The 23,946-nt window shown below is 39.4% G+C and overlaps 1 protein-coding gene across 1 annotated transcript in view; it reads left to right on the forward strand.

Annotated features, from left to right (window-relative positions):
* LOC135215758 (protein capicua homolog) overlaps positions 1-23,946 on the forward strand; it is a 185,338-nt gene that overhangs the window by 58,414 nt on the left and 102,978 nt on the right. Inside the window, 8 exon segments of the mRNA XM_064250715.1 lie at positions 861-1,020; positions 5,838-5,994; positions 6,357-6,524; positions 8,916-9,853; positions 10,127-10,417; positions 18,967-19,201; positions 20,520-20,680; positions 21,074-21,205. Of these exon segments, the coding sequence (XP_064106785.1) occupies positions 861-1,020; positions 5,838-5,994; positions 6,357-6,524; positions 8,916-9,853; positions 10,127-10,417; positions 18,967-19,201; positions 20,520-20,680; positions 21,074-21,205 (2,242 nt within the window).

Genomic DNA, 23,946 nt, shown 5'->3' on the forward strand with positions numbered 1-23,946 from the left:
TTTAGACCCAATCAAATGTACTGGAGTGTTTAGACCCAATACCCCACTGGAGTTAAGGGCTGGTTGTTTAGAAATCATATGATAGAATAAGCAGGTCATGGTTTCTAATTCAGTAGAAGGCTGGCAGAATTTTCATTGAGCCATTAATTTCATCAAAATGTTGCCATGAAAGGCAAATTGCTGGGATAAATCCTACCTTTGCTTAATGAAAGGTTTTTGTTATTTGCTTATTTATTGTGTTCACGCTCATTTGTTGTTCACTTCTATGTTTTCAGTTTTTCCACACTTGTTTATTCTCGTCTGTGAAAGTTTTTAGACCTGTTCCATTTAAATGATTTCACATTTTGAATAGTTTTATACATGTATTGGCCAATTAGCCAAGTAGATATTTTTTGTAGAAATTAGCTCGCATTTCTTTAGCTAGTGTACTTTTATTTTGTTATGAATAATCTTTGCCCTAGTTCATACAAGGCAGTAGATGAGAATGATAAGCCCAGAGAAAGTGCAAGGCTAAGAAAATGTATTGGTATATGCAGTATAAATCAGCTGTAAATGATAGAAACTAAAATCAAGTAAAATCTATAGGAAAGCAAGGAAGCTAAAACCAGGAAAGAAAAATAATAAGAAAAAGAATAAGAAATACATCAAAGTCAACTGCTGTTAGACTGAAGATTATAAACAGATGGTAGTGAAGTGCTTGAAGATGCTGACCAACCTCCCCCAACTGCATTATGTGAGAAGGGAATGAATGTTAGTGTGACAAATTTAGAGTAAAGGAATTTGGTGTCACTTTGCTTTAGTGTTATTTTTTTTTATTAATTCACTTTTATTAGTGATTACAGACAACTCTTCAGTTCCAGATGCCTTTGTGTAATGTCTCAACTGCTAGTGGAAGTGGGAGCCCCATGGTACCTAGGAGAGACACCATCGGGTCTGAAGTTTCTGACGACGACTCAAAAATGGTCATTTGTGAAGAAGGGGGAACAGAACACACCCATGGCAATACTAGTAATAAGACAGGTGGGTATCCTCTTTATTATGTGAGCTCTAGGTTTGTGATTGCTGGATCTGGCACAGTGCATAATGTTGTTTGTTCCTCCTAGAATAAAATTTTTTTTTTTTAAGGAGTAGTATTTGCCTGTGCTAGATGGAGTAGGTCTGTGCAAGTTTGTTAACATATCAGTTAATTAGCTGCAGATAGGGTAAGGGACAGAGGTTACCTGTGATTTACTTTACTGTAGAGCTGAATTTTTCTTTGGTCACCTTAAAGAACAGATGTTTTGCTGCTGTGGAGCCATTTTCTTGTTGTATTTGCAAGGACTTTTCTTCTTTTTATTATTATTTTTCTGTTAAAAAGAATGGCAGAATTAAGCGAGTTGATTTTGCTTATTGTTTTTTCTGTTTTTCTTACAATTCACTTCTCAGGCTCAGTGATGTTTCTTGAGTAACTGGCCAATATTCATATTGGGAATTTTCAAAAAATTGTAAATGCTGAAGGTAATCTTTTATTTATTAGAACAGGATCTCAGGTCCAGGTCAAGCAGGGGTCATCGTCAGTGCTGGTATTATTCCGAAGGCGTAGTTCAGTTCCGAGGCAGAGTTGTCTTTGGTTTAGAGCTGGTGTTGATGCTGGTATGGCTGGTATCATATGACGTTTTGTCCTTCTCGCAGGTCATCTACGGACGAGTCCGTTGAAGGACTGTAGCCAGAGAGTGTGCATGGCAGTATTTATAGCAGCTCAGACCTAGAGTTGGACTCTCATTGGTTGGGCTGGTCTTGGGCGACGTATTTGCCGAGGCATCCTCGGACCGGGCATGTGTATCGGCAAATATGTCGGTATGACCTCCATACGTTTCTCCAGGTGAATCTCGTGCCACACCCAAGAAGGTGCCATATTTCACCAGGCCAGGGCTGCTCATAAACAAATAAAGAGAAATTATATTATTCCTAATATCGAGATAATAGACCAGACAACGGATCCCTGATGTCTGCGCCTCCTAGAAGCCCTCCATATAGGAGAGAAGAAACCTCATTTAAACATCACTAGGAAATGTTTCTCCTTCCCACCGCCGCCCGGAGAGCAGCGAACGACCCCCCGACAATGCCAGATAATCAGGAGCCCCCACAGGATGATAGGACCCCTGTTACTGACAGAATTCCTGACATTCATCCCCAGGCACGCTATGATGGGGCTCGCACGACAGAATCTCTGCACCCATCAGTGTGAGATCCACGACTTCGCCCAAGACCGGCCCGACCAATGAGAATCCAACTCTAGATCTGAGCCACTATAAATACCGCCATGCAGACTCTTGCTACAGTCCTTCAACTGACTCGTCCGAAGATGACCTGCGAGAAGGTTGAAACGTCACATAATACCAGCATCAACACCAGCTGTAAACCAAAGACAACCCCGGCTTGGAATTGAACTACACCTACGGAATAATACCGGCACTGACGACGACCCCTGCTTGACCTGGACCTGAAATCCTGTTTTAATAAAATAAAAGATTACCTTCAGCATTCATAATTTTTTGAAAATTCCCAATATGAATATTGGCCGGTTACTCAGAAACATCACTGAGCCTGAGAAGCGAATTGTAAGAAATATAGAAAAAAACAATATATAAAATCAACTCGCTTAATTCTACCATTCTTTTTAACAGTATTTGCCTAAAAGAGGGTCTTCTACCAAAATATTTATATTATTATAATGGTAAGGCCGAAAATTATAACAACTGTGAATGTTTAGGGTGAAAGGATGTGCGTGGATGCTTTATGTTTACCTAAGTGTGGATCTGAATTCTTTTTGTTTAATTTGCAGAGACTAGAGTTGCACTGGTTTCTCTCACATTGGGTGAAGTACAGGACCAAGTGAAAAAAAGGCCAAAAGACAATTTTCTTCCAGCTGGGTATGTTATTGCTCATCTCATGCAGGCTTCCCAGTCTTTGGAGGGATGAAGGGGAATCAAACCCTTCCCTTGCGCTTGTGACAGAGGTGACAGGTCAGTGTCCACCCTGGTGTGGACAGTGACCATGCACCTATTGTTGGCACATGTGTTCCTGCATTGCTGGATGCCTTAGGTGATCTGTCCCAATCCTGGGAAGTATTGGAGAAGTTGAATCCTTCTCCAGGTTACCCAAGGATTTCTCGTTTCCTCTTCAAAGAGCATGTTGCTCTTGTCAAGTGCTCAGTACCTTGTGTCTTGTTGAAAGTCAGGAGAATGAGGCAATTGTAGCAAGCTTCTCCCCCACCTCACAGCATTTTCAGGTATGTATGACAAGGCATGTGGAAAGAGGTTGACATTATGGTCCATGAGCTTGTTCCCACCATGAGACAAGGGTCATGCTTCCTGTCCCTCCCTTGGGATTTACAGGGAAGACTTGGTACTTCCAATGGATCTTGATCATAGCGGTTCTGCAGAACCTGTTCATGAGGTCTGATGTCATAAGCATGAATGTCAACTTTGGCACAGGTCCCACACTCTGCTTATGACCATTCTCCATGTATCATTCAACTCTTCTGGTCCATATACACTTGATCAGTGCTCATGATGGTCCCCTTGGGTTCAGTTTCTGCAATTCCAGTTGTTCATATACGAAACAAACCTTCGGTCTTAACATTAGGATTTACTAGCGCCAAGCTGGAAGCCGGTAGAATTAAAATTAAACTTGTGAGATCCAGGGACTATTGGCATCTATACCAGGTCATGGAAGGTTCTCTATTTTCCATAGTTTATAAACCATGGCATGGTACCAGCACCCAGTGAGGGAAACCAATAGATTCTCTTATATCTTTCGTTCAAGGGTTTATAGTCCATTCTCTTGGAATACTCCTAATATTCGGAAATGGATAAAGGTGGCAAACTCCCAGTCAGTTATAGAGACTTACCTCCCTCCAATAAGTAAGTCTATCCTAATGTTAAGACCGAAGGTTTGTTTCGTATATGAACAAATGACAAATTTGTAACTAATTTGTATTTTTCATAACTAACAAACCTGAGGTCTTAACAATTAAAGGCCCACCTCGAACCACCCCTCTAACAGTCTAAACTGGGTTAAAAGTGTAACTGGTGGGTCACGGGACGCCCAGGGCATTCTGGGTAATACATGCCTCGTGACCTGGTATAGATGCCAATAGTCCCTGGATTTCACAAGTTTAATTTTAATTCTACCGGTTTCTAGCTTGGCGCTAGTAAATCCTAATGTTAAGACCTCAGGTTTGTTAGTTATGAAAAATATAAATTAGTCACAAATTTGTCATTGTCCCCTTGTCCAACAGTGTGAATCTGATTTGGTCTTTATTAATATAAAAAGTGTCTTCTAACTTATTTCATGATGTAAAGTATCTCAGTCAACAGAGACCCTCTCAGTACAAATATGACATTATTGGAAATGAAAGGAAAGATTCTTGTACAGTGAGATTGGATGTGAAAATGAAAGAAGGGACCTATCAGTATCACGTAAAGATAACAAGAAACATGCCGCATTGGGAAGGATTCTGCATATATTTCAAAAGTGAAAAAAAGCAAACTGTCAAATTTGACACCTCTGAAAGCCAAGCAGACTGAAGAAAGTACTATAAGGTGGTATTGGGATAGGATAACTTAAGAGTTAGCCTGGCCTAACCTGAGTGAGACCAGGGAAAGATTGGTGGCTGGTTAGGTGTGGGAAATCTTCCCAAACTGTACACTTTTGGATAACTGAGACTGATACTGTCCATTGAGAGCATGCAAGAATGCTTTAGATATTCTGTATATAGTATAAACCCATTCCTGTCATGGATAATCTTTAATTGTTCATGCACAGAACGAATATGGGGTCTTAATGTTAGGATAAATCATCTAGCGCCAGCTGGAAACCAGTTAAGAATTCAATAGAAATGTATATGCAAGGAACTGATGGTGTCTGTCCTCTGTCACTAATTAGGTGGAACAGCCACCGACCCAAGCTGGGCCTCGTTACCTCTGCCTCTAAATACAGGAAACCTTAGAGGCTGTGCCACAGTGTTTAAGTTTTCCATGTTCACGCTTTCTAACCTCCATGAATACGGATCCTCATTCAACATGCAGGAGGTGCAGAACTCCATCTTGAACCAATGAAAATTAAACATTATGTTGCATATTTGAATGATGAGACCTCTCTTAAGAAGAGGAGTTGAAAGGACCCTAAATATTATACCCGCAATATTGAGTTGGAAGATTTTTTAAGGCATTGAACAGAATTAGATCCAAGTACAGATAATTTTACTTTTCAAAAAGCTATTCAGTAGAGGATGGAAGGTTGTCAGTAGATAATCATTAGAAGGAAGTTGCAGTTGCACTGTAGAATATTAAAAGTGAATTGGAAGAATAGGGTAGGTAAGGGAACAGAATACGTAAATCTCTACAGAGTGAAGAAAAGGTATAAAAAAATGAATGTGAATGATAAGGAGCACAAAATATTGCTGAGGCTGGAAGAAAAATTCAGAAAATATCTCCATACAGGGGATTGCAGGGAAGAATGAGCGATGGAGTTTGATGTAGTGCAGTATGGGCATTCATAATGTGATCTTTATCTTACAATATTTAGCAATTCTGTGCAACTGGAGAGCCATTGCTTGAAGGTTAAGCTAATTATGGTTAATGGTTTTCATGGAAAATATATATCAATTTGTAAAAAAAAATTCTGTCTTTGGTAACTAGAATTGTATTACATTTATTTATGAGTTTTCAGTATTTAATGATGTAGATATTTATTGGATTAAATTACTGTATGGTAGTCTTGTACTATAGTGCATATACTGTATCTTTTTGCAGCTGACAATGTAATCTACACAGCATAGTTTTTCTCCACAGACCCAAACAGTGAGATTGATTTAGCCTGCAAAGAACGTGTTGGGGACTCAGATTCCGAGACTCAGAGTGATACAGAAGTCAGTGAGAGACTTCGCAGACCTTACTCACCCCCTACAAGTACAGATGTCAAGTGCAAGCCCAAACCCATCAAAGGAAGGTATGTTCTGCTATGAAGTTAGGCCTTAGTTACTTGACTGTTATTTTACTGTCAAAAAATTTCAATAATTGTAATCTCTCTTATAAGGAAATAGTATTTTTGGTTAGAATTTCTTTAGTTTACAATTTATTCCTGAAAGGTTTATTATACACTTGATAGATGTATGTTCATATTTTTCTCTCACCCATATTCTACCATAAGATCATCCACAGAAAAGGGTTTGGTTTGTCGTTAAAAAATTCAGATATCTTAGAAAATTTAAATTTCCAGATCCTTTTTAATTATAAACATTTTGTGGTAATATGAGTAAAATTATTTTAATTATGTAATCGGTTCTATATGTAGTTCTGCCTCTTTTCCAGACCTCCATTGACAGAGGAGGTAGTAACACTTTATGGTCCTACTGGCTCAGCACAGCTGGGGGCTGACCAACTTTCTGCAGCTGGGAAACCCTCCCCTCTGCACTTGCCTTCCACACCAACACTCCATATGCCTTCAACCACACTGCAGTCCACGGGCAGTGCTTTCAGGTTAGTGCAGATTCCATTTATATAACAAGGTTCCTGTTTTGCAGCCTCTTGAGATTCTCGTGTGGCCGTCGCACTCGTTTTCCAGAGGATGAGTCTGGGTTTGATTCCTGGCATTGAAAATACAGGGTTTCACAAAGGGTGGTATGTGGTTTAGATCCCTTGCTGATTGGTAGTTTCAGCAGCCAACAGAGATTTTATTTTTTGTAAAAATAGTGTAGTAATTTTTTTAGGCAGTTAAAATGTCACTGAATTTTACTATTTACAATTTCTTTGATTATAGGAAAGTATGATTTTATGGTTATGAAATGAGATGGTTTAATTCAGGTTGGAAAAAGAATTACCGTAAGACCTCGGTTACTCTCAGTGGATGAAGCTCAGGTCTCTTTAGTTATTAGGTTTTGTTAGTTAATGTGAATTCGTTGGAAACATACTGAAAGTACCCTACATAACTGTATGTTTCCAAAACCTGAGTACAGTTGTAATGCAAGACATCTTTGTTTTAGAAATTTAACTTTTGAATATACAATATGATAGTCATCTACATGTACTGTATGTGTCCTTTGTTTACAGTACCTCAAGTATTATCCCTGTCACACTTCAGTACAAAGATCATGACACTATAAGATGCTTTCATAAAAACAACCTGAAAAATGTAAAAATATTGACAAGAAAGTATCTTGCAGTATTTCATTGATATTCTTCAAATTATGCTTTAGAAGGATAGGACCAATTTAATTTTTAGTTATCCCAAGTTACCAGTTATTATATGCCAAGATAACAAGGTCTTAATGTGCAGTATTTTTACTGTTATCAGTATCATTGCATAGGGAAATGCATCTACAGTAATTTCTTTGGTTAATTTCTGGAGAAGAGTTGACAGATTACGTGCTTCACAAAGAGTTCTACATGTTTAGAGACCTTAGTGATGTACTAACTGTACAGGAATTGCAGCGTTCTGTAATTTGATCCTTACAGAAATTGTAGTGAATTCCTAACTTGACTAAATGTAAACTTCTGCAACTTGGTTAGTTGTAATAGGGTCAATTTCTTTTTACTGAGAAGCTATTTTAAGTTTTAGATCCTTTTGTTGTTAATCAATTTTGTACTAAGGAAGTGATTTTTTCTGAAGGATATGGTGTTATTTTTACTGATAGAAAATAACAGCTTGTAGATTGTGAAACATGGCTTTCTATTCATGGATAGTTTGGAAGTACAATAGCCAATTTCAATAAGTGAAGGAATTTAAATTTATTTTCTCTGAAAGTAATGGCAGAACATCGTTGCTTAGATATAGATATATGTACCATATTGACAAGTAGTATAAATTTGAGCTTGAAGTTAATAGCAGGAAATAGGTGTAGAAGATTATGCAATGTTTATTCTCTTTCATCACAAATCCATTACTGTCTTTTCAATTATCCTGCATTTGTGGTCTTCAAGTGCTTAAGACTCTAAGCTTTTATTCAATAAACAACAGAAGAGTGGTGATAGCCGTGTTCATGTGATTATAGACCCCTGTTTCCTTAGAAATGGTGTGCTCCAGTTTATGTAAGACTACAGCAACATACACATCTCAGCTGAATTCCCCAGATTTTTATGTACATAAAATTTTGTTCTGTACACCTGTAAACATCTCTGTAGACCCTTAGAATGTGAGGTAGGGTGCCTTATACTTGAGTGCATGCACATTGCCACCATTGAATTGTCTGTTGAGCAAAGCTTCTAGTGTATGGGAACATTTAAAGATCATGAATGTTGGTATATATATAATGATAGGTGATGAAACAGGTAAAAGTTCTAACCACTTTCTTGCCTGATATGTATATTTCTGTTGTGTGAAAGTGATAAGTATTTGTTTTTTTCCTTTTGACAGTTAAGGTACATTGATTTTCTTATGTTATATAATTTGTAAAAAATATTCATAATTTATGTGAGAAGTAGGTACAGTTTTCTTGTTCAGTTCTTTGTTATTTGAGTGTTTAAAGACCCTGTAGAGAAAGCGTAAGTATTTTTATTTAAATTAGAGTCTAGTTTATAATGTAATATTGTGCTTTACTTATTTGAGTTTCATATATAACATCACAGTTTTGGCATTGCTTTCCTGTTATATTTTCATAATTCAAAAGCACTTGATTCATTGCCTCAAATAGCTAACCATTTTTGTCTACTGTTTTTTCCTAATTTTAAAGTGCACAAGATTTTGTTCTGTTTGCTAATGAACCTTTTTTATTTTGTTCTCTACCTTGACCTTGTGCATCTATCACTTCCCTTACATTATATAATTTAGTATTCATTAACTTTACCTCTTAATGGGTGGCCCAATTGATTTAATACTTATTTAATGATATTTGGTGTCTCATTAATAATCCTTGTGGTTTAATTCTTGTCCAGGTCTATGCCACCATCCCCCAAAGTGCGAAGTATAGCAGAGAGCAACAGTATAGCACAGTCAGATAGTGAGAAGATGAATGTGTCTGCAAGTGGGAACAACATTGGAACAAATATCAAGATCATTAGCAATGTCTCTTCAGCAACAGGGCAGCGAACGGTCATGAAGACGAACCACATCAAGTCAATACACAATCTCACTGTGACCACACAGGAGAGGAAACCAGTCCTAGTGGACACCTCGATCAGCTTGCGTACAACAAAAAGTGATGGCAAGGGAGGTATTGCTAATACTGGTGTAACTTTGCCAGCTGGTACTCAGGTGATACCAAGTAGTGGTCAACAGGTGTATCACACTGCCATCAGTAGCAGTACTGCAGCTGTCACTGCAACACCCACCATGAGCTCAATTCCAAAAGCAATTTTAATGTCGCCTGGACATTTAGCGCTACTGAACACAGGAGTTAAGGTGGCTTCCTGTGGCAGTTCTCCTATGCATGTCACTAATGTTGTGGTGAAAACCACCCCAGCAACATCCGTTGGAAGTCAGCCAGTTGTTAGCAAAGCTGTGTCAGCGGGAGCGGGTCAGCCTACTCACGTTCAGTACCTGGTGCCATCGTTCACGCCAGATGGGAAATTGATATTACCCAGTAATTTACTGGTGTCCACAGATTCAACTGCAAAGCAGTTGACAGTAACTCCGGTGTCTTCAGCCGCAGGAGTGCGGGTTGTTCCATCTACAGTGGTGAGCACGTCGGAAGCGGGAAGTGTCATAAAACCTATTACAGTTGCGGGTGTTACAAAGACTAGTGTTGCATCGCAAGCACAAGGAATGGTGTTAATTTCGGGTACGCGTCAGGGTATTGGCGCTGTGGGACAGCAGGTGGCAGTTAGTCAGGCAGTATCACTCACCCAGTCTCCTTACCAAACATTCCCTCCGGGTATGTAAATAAAAAAGACCTCTCGTAATCCTCCTCCAATGAATAGTGAAATAAAACTTGATCAGAAGTTTCTACTACAAAGTCTGTTGTGGTTGTCACCATCTATACTGAGTCAAAGAGGATCAAACCTCTAGTACTAGTCTTTGCTTCACTTGGACTTTAAAAGGGGAAAGGTCATCATCTTCCTTTTATAGAGAAGGTCTTGATGGTGTCAGAAATCATGCAGAGTACTTGTCAAGCCCATTAATTTTTATTACTTAACCATGCTATTAGGTCGTGAGGGCGGTGGATCAGCAGCAGTGGTGACCAATTCGCCTGCAGCCGGATCTGTGGCCATGCCTTTGCCTGGTCAGCAGCTGTCTCCTCCTCAACAACATTTTAATCAGCAGCAGCAACCCCAACCAAAAGTTAAACCCAGTAGTATACCATTGGCCACACTGGGCTCTAGTGTACCTGAGGGTGTAACAGTGGAGGAAGAATTGGATGACAAACCAAAATTCATCCTTGCTCCAACTCCTGCCCAGTTAGGGAAAGCACCACGTCAGAAGAGACTCTCATCCACAGGTGGTTATTAATGTAGTTGGTATAACTTGGGCTGTTTATTTGATTTCAATTTGCTGTTGTAGTCTTGTTAACATTCTGTGTTTATCTTTTTTCCTTTACTTTTTTCTTTCCCTTTAACTGCTAAAAAGTGTCTTTTCATACATTCAACTTACCTGTCAGATATATACATAGCTATCGACTCCGTCGTCCCCGACAGAAATTCGAATTTCGCGGCACACGCTACAGGTAGGTCAGGTGATCTACCTGCCTGCCGCTGGGAGGCAGGACTAGGAACTATTCCCGTTTTCTAATCAGATTCTCTCTGTCGCTGGGAAGGTAAACATATGTTTGCTTTCCCTCCTGATTTGATTTTCGTGTTTCATCGCCATCGATCTTCTGGGCCGACTTTTACAGGGAAGTACTGGATCGGTGGTTTGGCATACGTTTTTAATAACTTTTTAATAACTTTTTAATAACTTTTAATGAATTAACTTCGAAGTTTTCGAAGAATAGAGTATGTGTAACTACCGAAGTTTTCGGTAGACAATTACATAGTTTGCAAGAAAGGGAAATATAAATATTTATTCATTGATGAAGTGTAATAAATGTTAGAATTTGATTGAGGAAAATAAGGTAACTTCCTATTTGAGGAAGTCAGAAAACATAGAACTAGATATGCTTTCTTTAGAAGCTTTAATAGCCCTCGTTCTGACAAGCAGTTAGAATATTAACAGTACTAGTAGTGTTGTTTCCTCATCACCTTCTTACTTCACAGAAACTACAAATTCATTTGCAATTTGAAGATAAAGGAATGTAGCTCAAGATACGAGCTATTATAAGGTAAGAAGTGATTATAGTGTTCCCCATTGCATTAGAGGGTGCGTCTGATCGGCTCTGTCTCGCTCCCAGGCCTAGACCTCTTCCAAGCTCCCTGGCCCGGAGGAGAAGGAATGTCGAAAGCCGTACGGAGGTTATGGAGAACCCCCACCGTTCAGGCGTCCCCTCGGCAGGTTCTGTAGAACGTCCCAGACTGCCAGGGATAGCCATTGGAAAGGCATCCTAATTCAATGTGTTCCCCTTTTTATTATCGTCTTGACGAATAAGGAGTAAAACATTCAACGGCGTAGATTAAATGAAGATGCAAGATAATCTCGTCTGGCTATCGGAACCTCAGAAGAGACGGAGAAAGGTTGCGGTAGAGGCATTGCCCTATCCGGGTTCGTCCCCCCTCCGTAACAGTTTGGACGGGGGGGGGCTCTATCCCATGGGGGTTTGAAATAGTTATTTCAATAAATTCCTCATCGGTACATGTATATGAAAATATATCTATTCTGAGAAGATCGAATTAGATATTAAAGGATATTTGTTGATCGAATGAATTATATGGATCTCGTTTAGTGATTACACACATATATATAATTTTTAAGCTTCTAGCTCCTTGGGCATGAAGCTCCGGTAACGAGGCTCAATGCGCCTAAAGCGTCTGAAACAAGGCGCAAAGCGTCTGAAACGAGGCGCAAAGCGTCTGAAACGAGGCGCAAAGCGCCTGAAGCACGATGAACCAGGATCTTCATCGGAAATGGAAGTCCTTCTCATTCAGAAGAAAGGGAGGGCTATGTCGAAAATGGAAGTATTGTCGAATTCTAAGCAAGAACAAATATACAAGAGATCGGAACCTTCCGCACAAGCGGAACCTTCCAGAAGGCGGAAGATTCCAGATTCAAATAACCTTCCAGACGTACAGAACTTTCCAGGCGAGGATCGCCTTTCAGATGCTCGGAACTTTCCAACAAGAAAACGTTCCAAGGGCGATACGTCTTCTAGGATCCAGGAGTATTCTGATCACGATACTCCTCCCAGGCGCCAGGAGTATTCGGAACGCGATACTCCTGCCAAGCACCAGGAGTATTCCTGACGAGCACGATACTCCTCCCAGGCGCCCAGGAGTATTCGGAACGTGATACTCCTACCAGGCGCCAGGAGTATTCTAGGCAAGATACTCCTGCTTAGCGCCAGACACTTTCTCCTACAAGAAGAGCCTGACAACCGCCGAGAGTCCTCCAGACGAAGGGTGAAAGACATTCAAGGCTTTTCCTGATAGGGACGGGAGTTGTCGCGCAGGCGGCCGTTGCCCTTGTCAGGATCGTCTTATTGCAATAAAGGCTAGAGCAAGTTCGGTTTTTTCCAGGCAGGGACTCAAGATGTAGCACAGGCTGCCGTAGCCCTTGTCAGGTTAGAGTCGATACTGCGAATAGCCCTTCACCTTTCGAAAGGAAGCGCTCTCCTTCGGTTGCTCAATCTTGCCCCAAATTGAGGAATGGAAGATAGAGCAGAATTGTGAGAATTAGTTCAGTATTAGTAAGAGGATATTAAAATCATCCTCCTTCTAAAATAGATTGCAACCAACCATTTACAGAAAGAGGGGCAATCGTTTGGAAGTTGAACAAGATTCGTACGAGCTCTCATTCATTGATTAGAGGCTCTTCCAGATAAGAAAGGCGTAAAATACGGACTTATCTCCAAGATAATAAAAGCTGGAGAGATTCTCTTCGATCCTCGGTTGTCATTTGCAATATCTTTCGACTAATACTCATTCGGGATTATTGACGAAATGAACGAAGAGAGTAAGATTTCTATTCTTTCTCTGCATGTCAGAAAGGAAAGAGTGTCGTAGAAGGCTTGCTGTATATGTCTACTGAATGACAAGTCATAATACGCATACCATAGTTGCCTTTCTGTTCGCTACGAATTGTCTATATCCTTAAAGGATTTACTAGTAAAGACTTCGCTTAAAAGGTTTATTACGACAATACCTATTCAGCCTCGGTATTTAACAAAAATTTGCATTATTGAGAGTTTTCTTAGACTCGAGAATAATTTTATTATATCCATTCATTGAAAGGAGTAACTGGCAACTCAGAATGAAGGCAGCCAGGCAGTGAACGACACGGCTGTAATTGTGAGCCAATCTAGTTACATCCGGTTCTCGGTCGTGAACGGTTGGTTACATCTTTCTCTCCTAAAGGATCGAATGCTTCACCGTATATTCCCCATACAATCAGGGACTTAACCACGAATTGAGGGAATTTTTTAGGCAAACATGAATAACATCGTATTCGTTTTGCTAAGGATATCTCTCTGCCTCGGCGAGGAAAGAATGTAGTAGAAAATTCACCTTAAGATAACGATACGCTTAAGCCTTATGCACACACCGTGGTTAATTACAGCGCTCCTACTATCCTTACAAGAGTTTCCTAGATGAATGCTGTTACCACAATGTGATAGGATTATAAAGAATTTTAATTCGGCAGAGCACGATTTAACATTCATTGGAAAGAGTTGTCAGACCCTGCGGAAAATATTCACAGATATCTTCGCAAGGCAGAAGATGAACGACCTTCTTATAGATTGCTTCCTTTTCCTCGAAACAAGAGAGGTAGCAAGATACGCCATCTTTAAATTTTAAGAGGGGAATAAACTTTAGTTTTTTTTTTTTTTTTTTTTTTTGTTTTTTTTTTTTTTTTTTTTTTTTTTCCCTAGTTGTATATATTCTTAACACATATTAAAATAAATGGGCATCTAAGGAAGAAGATGAATGCATCATTTTGGCAATAAAAGGTTGGATTCACAGAAGTCACGTTCTTCTTTCAGCATGTGTCGGAAGGTTTTTCTAAGAGATTTGATCGGAATCTATTATAAATATTGGACCTGAAAAACCTATTCACTCTGAGTCTGTCTGCGTGCAGACTGACCAGAAGTAAATATGAATGAGAGGATTTTTCAAGGGAAGCTTGATAATTCCTTTAAATATGTGAAAGACATAGAGTTGCTGCAGATCGTGCTAGATAGAAAGGGGAAACTGTCCTCTTCCGATACCTCTGTGAACTACATAAGGATTTTCTTCCCTTTCAGAGGGAAGAATCACCTTGGTAATTTATGCTATCAATGAACACAGTGAAAAGATATATTCTGTCTAGACAAAGAATATTAGAGATAGTAGAGAATTAAGATCTTCGGGATCTTATACAATACCTCTATACGATAAGATTAAGAGATCTTATACTTAGAATGGGATCCTAATTTGGGCCTCAGATTCCGTGGTCCGACAAGATGGAACTGCTCCTAATCAAATGTTTCTCTTGGTCCTAAACGATCAAGAGGACAAGTGAAATTTTGGGCTTTAGAATCTGGAATCAAATTCTATGACGACTCGGCAATGGGTTCTCTGGCCAGCATAGTAGGTTTGGCAAGAGAACTAAAGCCTTTTATTCCTGGATCAACGCTGTTAGATAGAGGTTTCGTTGTCCGGGTAATGTAGTGACATTGTCATCTACAGAAGAAGAAAAGGTTTAAACGTTTACTGACAGAGTCTTTGGAACGCGAGAAGGGCTCAAACTACTTCCCAAAAGGTTCAGAGAGATACATTCAAGAGCTAGAAATCAACCAATTTCAGCTCAGAATCTCTTTAAAGTCCAAGCTCCTTCCCTTCCTTCGGGCAAGGATAGGGAAGCTTCTGCAACGAGAAAACTCATCAACATGTAGGAGGAGAACTCGTTAGCAACGGAAGTATGCAATAATGATCCTCCTCGGAGGAAGACTTGTCTCTTGGAATTTTGAGATTTCCTATTGTCTACGGGATGGAGCGGACTAAATTGTGATGAATGTGCAGGAGCAATTAGCGTCTTTGGTAGGAGTACTTTCTAAAGATCCTACTCGTAAAAAGGATGATAGACTTCTGATTAAGAGATCCAAATACCGATCTCCTGTCGGGCGCGACGAACCCTACAGGGGAGTTGTCGCACAAGCGGCCATCTCTGGGGGGAGCGATGCGTTAGGCAGGCGAGACGTGGGAAAGGAAGTAACTCCTGCCAAGCGTCTGGCGCCAACTAGGAGCCAGGCGCCAAGTAGGCGCAAAGAGCCTGACTTTACTATAGATCGTTCTAGGCCAAGATCTTCATCCAAGCAACAAGAGCCAACTGGAGAAGAGAGAACTCCTGATAGGAGTATAGCGCCCGCTAAGCGCAATATACTTGCCATTCGAAAGGCCATTCCATGAGCGATACTCCGACCAAGTCACAGGAGTATTCGGAACTAGATGCGCCTTCCATAGGTCAGGAGTATTCGGGAAGAGATACTCCTGCCAGGCGCCTTGAGTACTCTGACCTCGATACTCCTCCCAGGAGCCAGGAGTATTCTAGACTTTTTACTCCTACCAGGCGCCAGGAGTATTCGAAGCGCGATGTGCCTACCAAGCGCCAGGAGTATTCTGAGCTTAATACTCCTAACAGACGCCAGGAGTATTCGGAACGCGATACTCCTGTCAAGCACCAGGAGTATTCCGATGAGCACGATACTCCTCCCAGGCGCCAGGAGTATTCGGAACGTGATACTCCTACCAGGCGCCAGGAGTATTCCGATCACGATGCTCCTCCTGGGAAAGCGATACTTCTGCCAGGCGCCAAGGAGTATTCCGAGCCACGATACTCCTCCCAGGCGCCAGGAGTATTCGAAGAGCGATACTCCTGCCAGGCGCCAGGAGTATTCAGAGGACGAGGAGTATTCCGATCGCGATTACTCCTCCCAGGCGCCAGGAGTATTCGGAGCGCGCTACTCCTGCCAGGCGCCAAGGAGTAGATTCTGAGCTTAATACTCCTAACAGGCGCCAGGATGTATTCGAAGCGCGATACTCCTGCCAGGGCGCCAGGAGTATTCGGAGAGCGATACTCCTGCCAGGCGCCCAGGAGTATTCAGGAGGACGAGGAGTATTCCGATCGCGATACTCCTCCCAGGCGCCAGGAGTATTCGAGCGCGATTACTCCTGCCAGGCGCCAGGAGTATTCTGAGCTTAATACTCCTAACAGGCGCCAGGAGTATTCGAAGCGCGATACTCCTGCCAGGCGCCAGGAGTATTTCGAAGCGCGATACTCCTGCCAAGCGCCAGGGAGTATTCGAAGCGCGATACTCCTGCCAGGCGCCAGGAGGAGTATTCGAAGCGCGATACTCCTGCCAGGCGCAGGAGTATGCTGAGCTTAATACTCCTAACAGGCGCCAGGAGTATTTGGAGCAAGATGCGCCTTCCAGACGGCAGGAGTATTCGAAGAGTTTTACGACTGTCAGGCGCCAGGAGTATTCTAAACAGGATACTCCTCGCGCCAGCCAGGCGTTAGGCTTCATCCAGATGAGATCCAGTTCAAAGAAAGTCCTAGTCTTCTTTGAAACAATGGTGATCTCTAAAGCATTTCATAAGTGACTTGATGATACCTTCAAACAGCTGAGAATTTAAAAAGCTCTAAAGTGCGAGCTTTTGCAAATTCTTGTTCTTTTCGTAACAATATGTCAGGAAGACATATTAGCTTTAACATATAGGAGATGCAATTATGGGTTGACTACTCATTACACGAAGGACTTCAAGTTAACCTACGAGAGATTCTTCTCTCTTGGTTTATACGTATCAGCGGATACGTTGCTGGGATAAGGAGCCGACACTGATCCTTTAATAATGAGTTGAATTTATTTTAACTCAATGATTTTTATTGGAGGTTTGAAAGGAGTTTGGGGGATAACTCTCTTTCAATTTAGCGCGAACCCTCATGTTAGGAACAGGTGATCGGGATCGGTGTTGCGCTCCTTAAATAAGTGCGTGTTGTCATATAAGCGGATGTGCTCCCATTGACAAACGCCAGTTAGGATTCTGTCGAGTAAGTGGAAGAGACCCCATCGACAGATCCACAAGAACTCTTGGCCACAGATCACTATCTCGCTAAGGCTCTTGAGATGAAGCAGACTCCTATGCAATAGCTAGGAAGTCAATCCTTCGTCTAGAAACACAGAGGAACTAAGGTCTATAAATACCTACAACATATGTTGTTTACCTGTCTAGTCAGTAACTAGCTGTCTCTTGCCCTCCACCAAAGGGTGTCAATCAGCTATGTATATATCTGACAGGTAAGTTGAATGTATGAAAATGATATTGTTATGATACAATAAAGTTTCATACATACTTACCTGGTCAGATATAATACATTAAGTTAAAAGACCCACCCAGCCTCCCCGCAGGAGACAGGTGGAAGAGAGAATCTGATTAGAAAACGGGAATAGTTCCTAGTCCTGCCTCCCAGCGGCAGGCAGGTAGATCACCTGACCTACCTGTAGCGTGTGCCGCGAAATTCGAATTTCTGTCGGGGACGACGGAGTCGATAGCTATGTATATATCTGCCAGGTAAGTATGTATGAAACTTTATTGTATCATAACAATATCATTTTGTCCAGAATCCTTTTATGAATTTTTTAATAAGTTTCTCTTGAATATGAAAACAATATGTAAATATTTCTTGGTTTTTGTCATTATGAAGTATTAATGTGGTGTGAGGCTTCTTTTATGTGCTTAGCCATAATAATTAATAACTAAAAATGATTGGTTGTGTGTTACGAGGTATAAAGGATGTGGAATATTGCCATGTGCATTGTTTAGTGGTACTCGTATTCAATACTCCATGACAGAAGTTCGTTGTAAAATACCGGTCCTTGTGGAAAGTAAAAGGTGACCGCAGTTGTGATTAATCATAGAGGAAAGTAGTTGGAGAAGTTGAGGGGATTAGTCTTTCCCAGCGTTCCTCTGGTATGCATATCTTTTGAACCAGCCACTAGTGATATTAGTGGGTAATGCAATGCTCTATTGTGGCTGACCCAGTGATCCATATTCCGCAACTTGGCTATATGAAAGTATGTCATATTTTGTTAATGTTGATATTTGTACTCTTACGCTGTATTGTTCCAAAGGAGATACGTATTATTAGTTTAGCATTTTTAATTTGTAGAAACTGATGAAAACGATCTATTATCCTCATTAATTTGATTGACCCATTTCAATCTGACAGCACCAAAGAAAATGTATTACATTATTGTATTGTTTCTTTTAGTTCTTGACAAATATGTTAGAATGTTGGAGGATACTTAAGATATTTGGAGATTAAGAAATCATGTGAATGAGTGCTGGTTGTAAAGCTTTTATGCCTTTAATTATTGATACAGTGTACACATTTGCTTTTGTGGCAGATTTCCTTTTGCCAAAAAATTGTGTCAATTCCGTTGTGTGAGATGAGAGTGCTCAGGCAAAGTATATCTTGTCAACTTGGCCATTTAAAGATGAGTTGATTTATAAACAGAAAATATTAATTATTCTAACTGTTGAGAAAACATGTAACTCAAAATTGGTTAGATATTATTCAAACATCCACCATCTTATGTAAATTGTGTAGTAGATATTGCAGTTGATTCAAGAGGAATTTGCTTTAGCTACAGGAATATACTTCATCATTACAAAAACCAGAAATTACTTAAAAAACTAAATAAATGAAGCCTAAGAAAGGAAATATTCTGTGTATTTAAACTTCAGCTCTGCTATTTGTAACCATGTGTCTCATCTCCTAGTGTGTAAATATGTCTATACTGTACTTGTGTTGTCCTCCAGAATATTTTAACATGTAGTTCTTGGTGATCTTTCCTGTTGTCTTGCTTTTTGTAATTATTATGCCACAGGTTTACATTAAATTCCTTAATTTATCCAATAGGACAAGCTTCAGTCGTAAGCGACACCACTCAGGAGCAATCGCCAGGAGTCAAAATGGCTCCTCCACAACATCCGCCAAACTTAGAGATGAAAGTTTCCCCTAGCTGTAGCAATAGTTCAGAGGGAGACTGCTTAACTCCTGCATCTATATGTGGTAGTCAGGGTGCATCCGTTCCACCCTCTCCAAGTGGCAAGAAGAGTTTCTTCAAGAAGAATATAGAAGATGGCATGGATAAGTAAGTACATCCTTGCATATCTGTCTTGATTGTTGAGCTTGAGTGAGGCATGTCAGTCTTGATGGTTACTAAGACTGTATGCATATATATTTGAAAATTCACAGGTCATGAGAGTAGCATTAATATAAGAATAGTATACAGAAAGAAAAGTTAGTGTCAAGGAAGAAATACAGAATCCAAATCCAGAATTGTCAGGTAAAGCAGTATCTTGTTAGGGTTATATTAACAAAGGAAAAATCATTGAAAACATAAAAATGTTTCATATCAATTTCTTGGCTAAATGCACTTTTTGTTATGAAATTATAAGGGCTTTTCTTGTGTTTAAACGAACAAAATTGGCAGTTCTACTTTTTTATATAGGGGTTTTAAGTATTTGCAGATTTTAGTTAATTTTTTGTTGCGGAGGGAGGGACTGGTATGCATCCCCTGTAAATAAGGGCCGCAGTCCACTGTACAGTAGTAAATAATAAAATTTACTTGATGAAATAACAAGTGATTAGAATCTAAGAGCATCTCCTGGGGAATGTACATTTTCATATTTGTTTTTGAAGTAAAACATAAAAATACGACAATCATATGCTGTATCACTTCAATTTATTGAGACAATTAAATGCACCCAGCACACCTACCTAAAAGAGGCGGCTTATGAAAGTAGTGCAGCCATAATATTGCTTTTCCAAAACTGCTAGTCAGAATTGGGATGTCTTTGAAGTTAGAGACTCTTTGATGCCAGGAGTTTTGATAGCCCAAGTGATGCTGATGGTCATATGTCTTTGTATTTTTATGTTGGTTTCTGTCATTTTCTTTATGTTTGTTGTTTTGTATAGAAAGAGTATAAAAATTTCTCTTGGAAATATCATTACCTCAAACTTCTTTAACCTGAGGTCTTAGTATGGGACCCTCACTCCATTACAGGATACTTTTTTCATTTTCATTTTAAAAGAGTATGTTAGCCTTATCCAGGAAACATTTTAAGCTTCAACCTTATCAGATCTTGGCCATTCACCAGTTCTGTATGTGCCACGTACATCTCATTTTGAGCTCATTTGAGCAGTAAATCACTGTGAGTGGCTGTTTTAAAGTTACATTTTGTAATGAAACATCTTATGTATTTTCTACTTTCATGACAAGATTTATAGCTATTTTCAACCAAAAATCAGGGTTAACAATGGAGTGAAATGTTCCCCTCTATATACGCTAGTTACCTATTTAACATTGGAGTATTTTCAGTGCCACCTGACTACTGTATGGTTGAAGTGTTGATGAATTTTAACATGTAATTCTTAACTTTTTTAATGGAACATTTTATTTTCATCAGGGTGTTGGAACAAGTGAATTTTGAGCAGAAGTTTGGGGCATTGCCTGAGTACAACCCAGATGAGGTCCAGTCTCCGAGTATGGCTGTCACCACCATTCCCTCTGTCCCTTCTTCCCCTCGCACGTTCATTAGTTCTTATAGGAAGAAGAGAAAGCATTCCAGTAAGTCTAAAGTTGTTATAGTGGTTTGCAATCAATAATACAGCTATTTTGAATGAATCTTTTATCCTTATTATTGGATGGTTAACTTATAATTCTAGGTTAAGGCAAAATTTGTCATGTTTTATCATTTTCTCCCATCTTTCATGTATGACCCCAAAAGTCGAGTTTTATTTTCTGTAGGAGATAAATTAGTCATTTATTACAGGAACATATGCATGTCTCGTTTTATTTTATTGAAACCTAGTTTGCATGGCAATTTTTAGCCCCTTTCATCTTTTTTATATTCTCAAAAAATCACTAAAAACATGAAAAACCTTACTCATTTTGCCTAGAGCTAGAATTGCTTTTAAATTAAGTGAAAGAACCCTGTATATAACTCTCCTTCATTTCCAGCAGGTGGTGAAGAATCGGAGGCAGAAACTCCAATGAGTGGGACACCTCACCTAACACCATCACTTACTCCTTCATCCACTCTTCAGGGATCAAAGTTTTTCCCTCCAGATTTCAATCCAGATTCATTTAAAGGTATAAATCTTAATTGCTTTTTCCAGTGCAGTTATGCATACTGGCATTGTTGCATTAGGTATTTTACTGCCGTCATATTTCTCAATTAAATGTCCATTTCACATTTGTAACTTCAAAGGTGTTAGTAGTACACTTTGCTATCATGTTACCATTAAAAAGAAATTATTGATGTACATTGAGAAACTTCATAAAACTATTGGTAATTTAGGAAAATGCCAGCTACTATATGTCATGTCATATGGAACTCACTTTTCTTTTTTAAATGCCTTAAAAGATAGGCTCTGGATCTTGAGTTTAGGAGGAAGATTTGATAGGCTGATGTATACTTGTTCATTAACCATAACTTCATGGTACTTCCTAGCCCAACTCCATTAAACTGTAAAATGACCTACTCAGACATAATTATATATTTTTTTTTTATTAATATCGAAATGATTATAGATGCTTTAACAAAAAAGAAAAACTATTTCTAGTAAAAATTAAAGGATGATGTGTTAAGTCAGATCCTCATTCAGTACCTAACTTTGAATGTTGGAGTAACAAAGTCCATATATGTGTGGAATTTTGTATCTGTTAAGAAAATCATGGATCTGATAACTTCATATTAATTAACTTTACTGGCTTTAAAGATGAATTCCAATTTTGACAGGAAAAATGTTGGAGACAAAAAAACAATGCACCAGTTTATAGTTATGTGTTACTTGGTGCACTGCACACATTTGGCTGCATCATTGCATTGAAGTAGCATTCCTTCAGTTGGTTCGGTGTATTGATAATTATTATATTTGGGTTTTATTTATTTTAAAGTACCTTGTTTGTTTTTTTTTTGTTTCAATTGATTTTAATATTAAGCATTTCTGATGTTGACATACAAATGAACTAAAAACTTCCCAGAACCAAGTTTCATAGAAATGTCTTGGCCAACATCACAGTAGATTAAAATCAACACAATAGAGATACAGTGTTATAAACATAACAAATAAATTGTGAATTTATAAAGAAAATTTTTAAAAATTACAAAAGTTCCCCTTGGCTTATGGTATACTTGTTATAGTATGAATTACTAGTAAATAATTTCATGTTAGTCAGCTAATAATATTCCTTTTAGTCAGAATTGTTGCAGAAGAGCGTAAATATTGGTGATGATTGATGTACGGCATTTAAATTACTGCTCATCTATTGACTAATCTAGTAGAATCTGTGATTATTATTATTATTATTATTATTATTATTATTATTATTATTATTCTTATTATTATTTTTTTTTTTTTTTTTTTTTTTTTTTTTTTTTTTTTTGCTCTATCACAGTCCTTCAATTCGACTGGGTGGTATTTATAGTGTGGGATTCCGGGTTGCATCCTGCCTCCTTAGGAGTCCATCACTTTTCTTACTATGTGTGCCGTTTCTAGGATCACACTCTTCTGCATGCGGCCGGAGCTACTTCAGCCTCTAGTTTTTCCAGATTCCTTTTCAGGGATCTTGGGATCGTGCCTAGTGCTCCTATGATTATGGGTACGATTTCCACTGGCATATCCCATATCCTTCTTATTTCTATTTTCAGATCTTGATACTTATCCATTTTTTCCCTCTCTTTCTCTTCAACTCTGGTGTCCCATGGTATTGCGACATCAATGAGTGATACTTTCTTCTTGACTTTGTCAATCAACGTCACGTCTGGTCTGTTTGCACGTATCACCCTATCCGTTCTGATACCATAGTCCCAGAGGATCTTTGCCTGATCGTTTTCTATCACTCCCTCAGGTTGGTGCTCGTACACTTATTACTGCAAGGTAGCTGATGTTTCTTGCACAGGCTCCAGTGGAGGGCTTTTGCCACTGAATCATGCCTCTTTTTGTACTGGTTCTGTGCAAGTGCCGGGCATTCACTTGCTATGTGGTTTATGGTTTCATTTTTCGTATTGCACTTCCTACATATGGGAGAGATGTTATTTCCGTCTATCATACTTTTAACATATCTGGTTCTTAGGGCCTGATCTTGTGCCGCTGTTATCATTCCTTCAGTTTCCTTCTTTAGCTCTCCCCTCTGTAGCCATTGCCAATTGTCATCGCTGGCTAGTTCTTTAGTCTGTCTCATGTATTGTCCGTGCATTGGTTTGTTGTGCCAGTCCTCTGTTCTTTCTGTCTTTCTCCTGTCTCTGTATATTTCTGGGTCTTCATCTACTTTTATTAGTCCTTCTTCCCATGCACTCTTTAGCCACTCGTCTTCACTGGTTTTCAGATATTGCCCCAGTGCTCTGTTTTCGATGTTGACGCAGTCCTCTATACTTAGTAGTCCTCTCCCTCCTTCCTTTCGTGTTATGTATAGTCTGTCCGTATTTGCTCTTGGGTGTAGTGCTTTGTGTATTGTCATTTGTTTCCTGGTTTTCTGATCTATGCTGCGGAGTTCTGCCTTCGTCCATCCACTATTCCTGCGCTGTATCTGATTACTGGCACTGCCCATGTGTTTATGGCTTTTATCATATTTCCGGCGTTGAGTTTTGACTTGAGTATCGCCTTGAGTCTCTGCATATATTCTTTCCTGATCATGTCCTTCATCTCTTGGTATTTTATATCTCCTCCTTCCATTATTCCCAGGTATTTGTATCCTGTCTCATCTATGTGTTTGATGTTGCTCCCATCTGGTAGCTTTATCCCTTCAGTTCTCGTTACTTTGCCTTTTTGTATGTTGACTAAGGCGCATTTTTCTATTCCAAACTCCATCCTGATGTCTCCAGATACAAT

The sequence above is a fragment of the Macrobrachium nipponense genome, chromosome 19, assembly GCF_015104395.2.
Source record: "Macrobrachium nipponense isolate FS-2020 chromosome 19, ASM1510439v2, whole genome shotgun sequence".
Taxonomy (NCBI): domain Eukaryota; kingdom Metazoa; phylum Arthropoda; class Malacostraca; order Decapoda; family Palaemonidae; genus Macrobrachium; species Macrobrachium nipponense.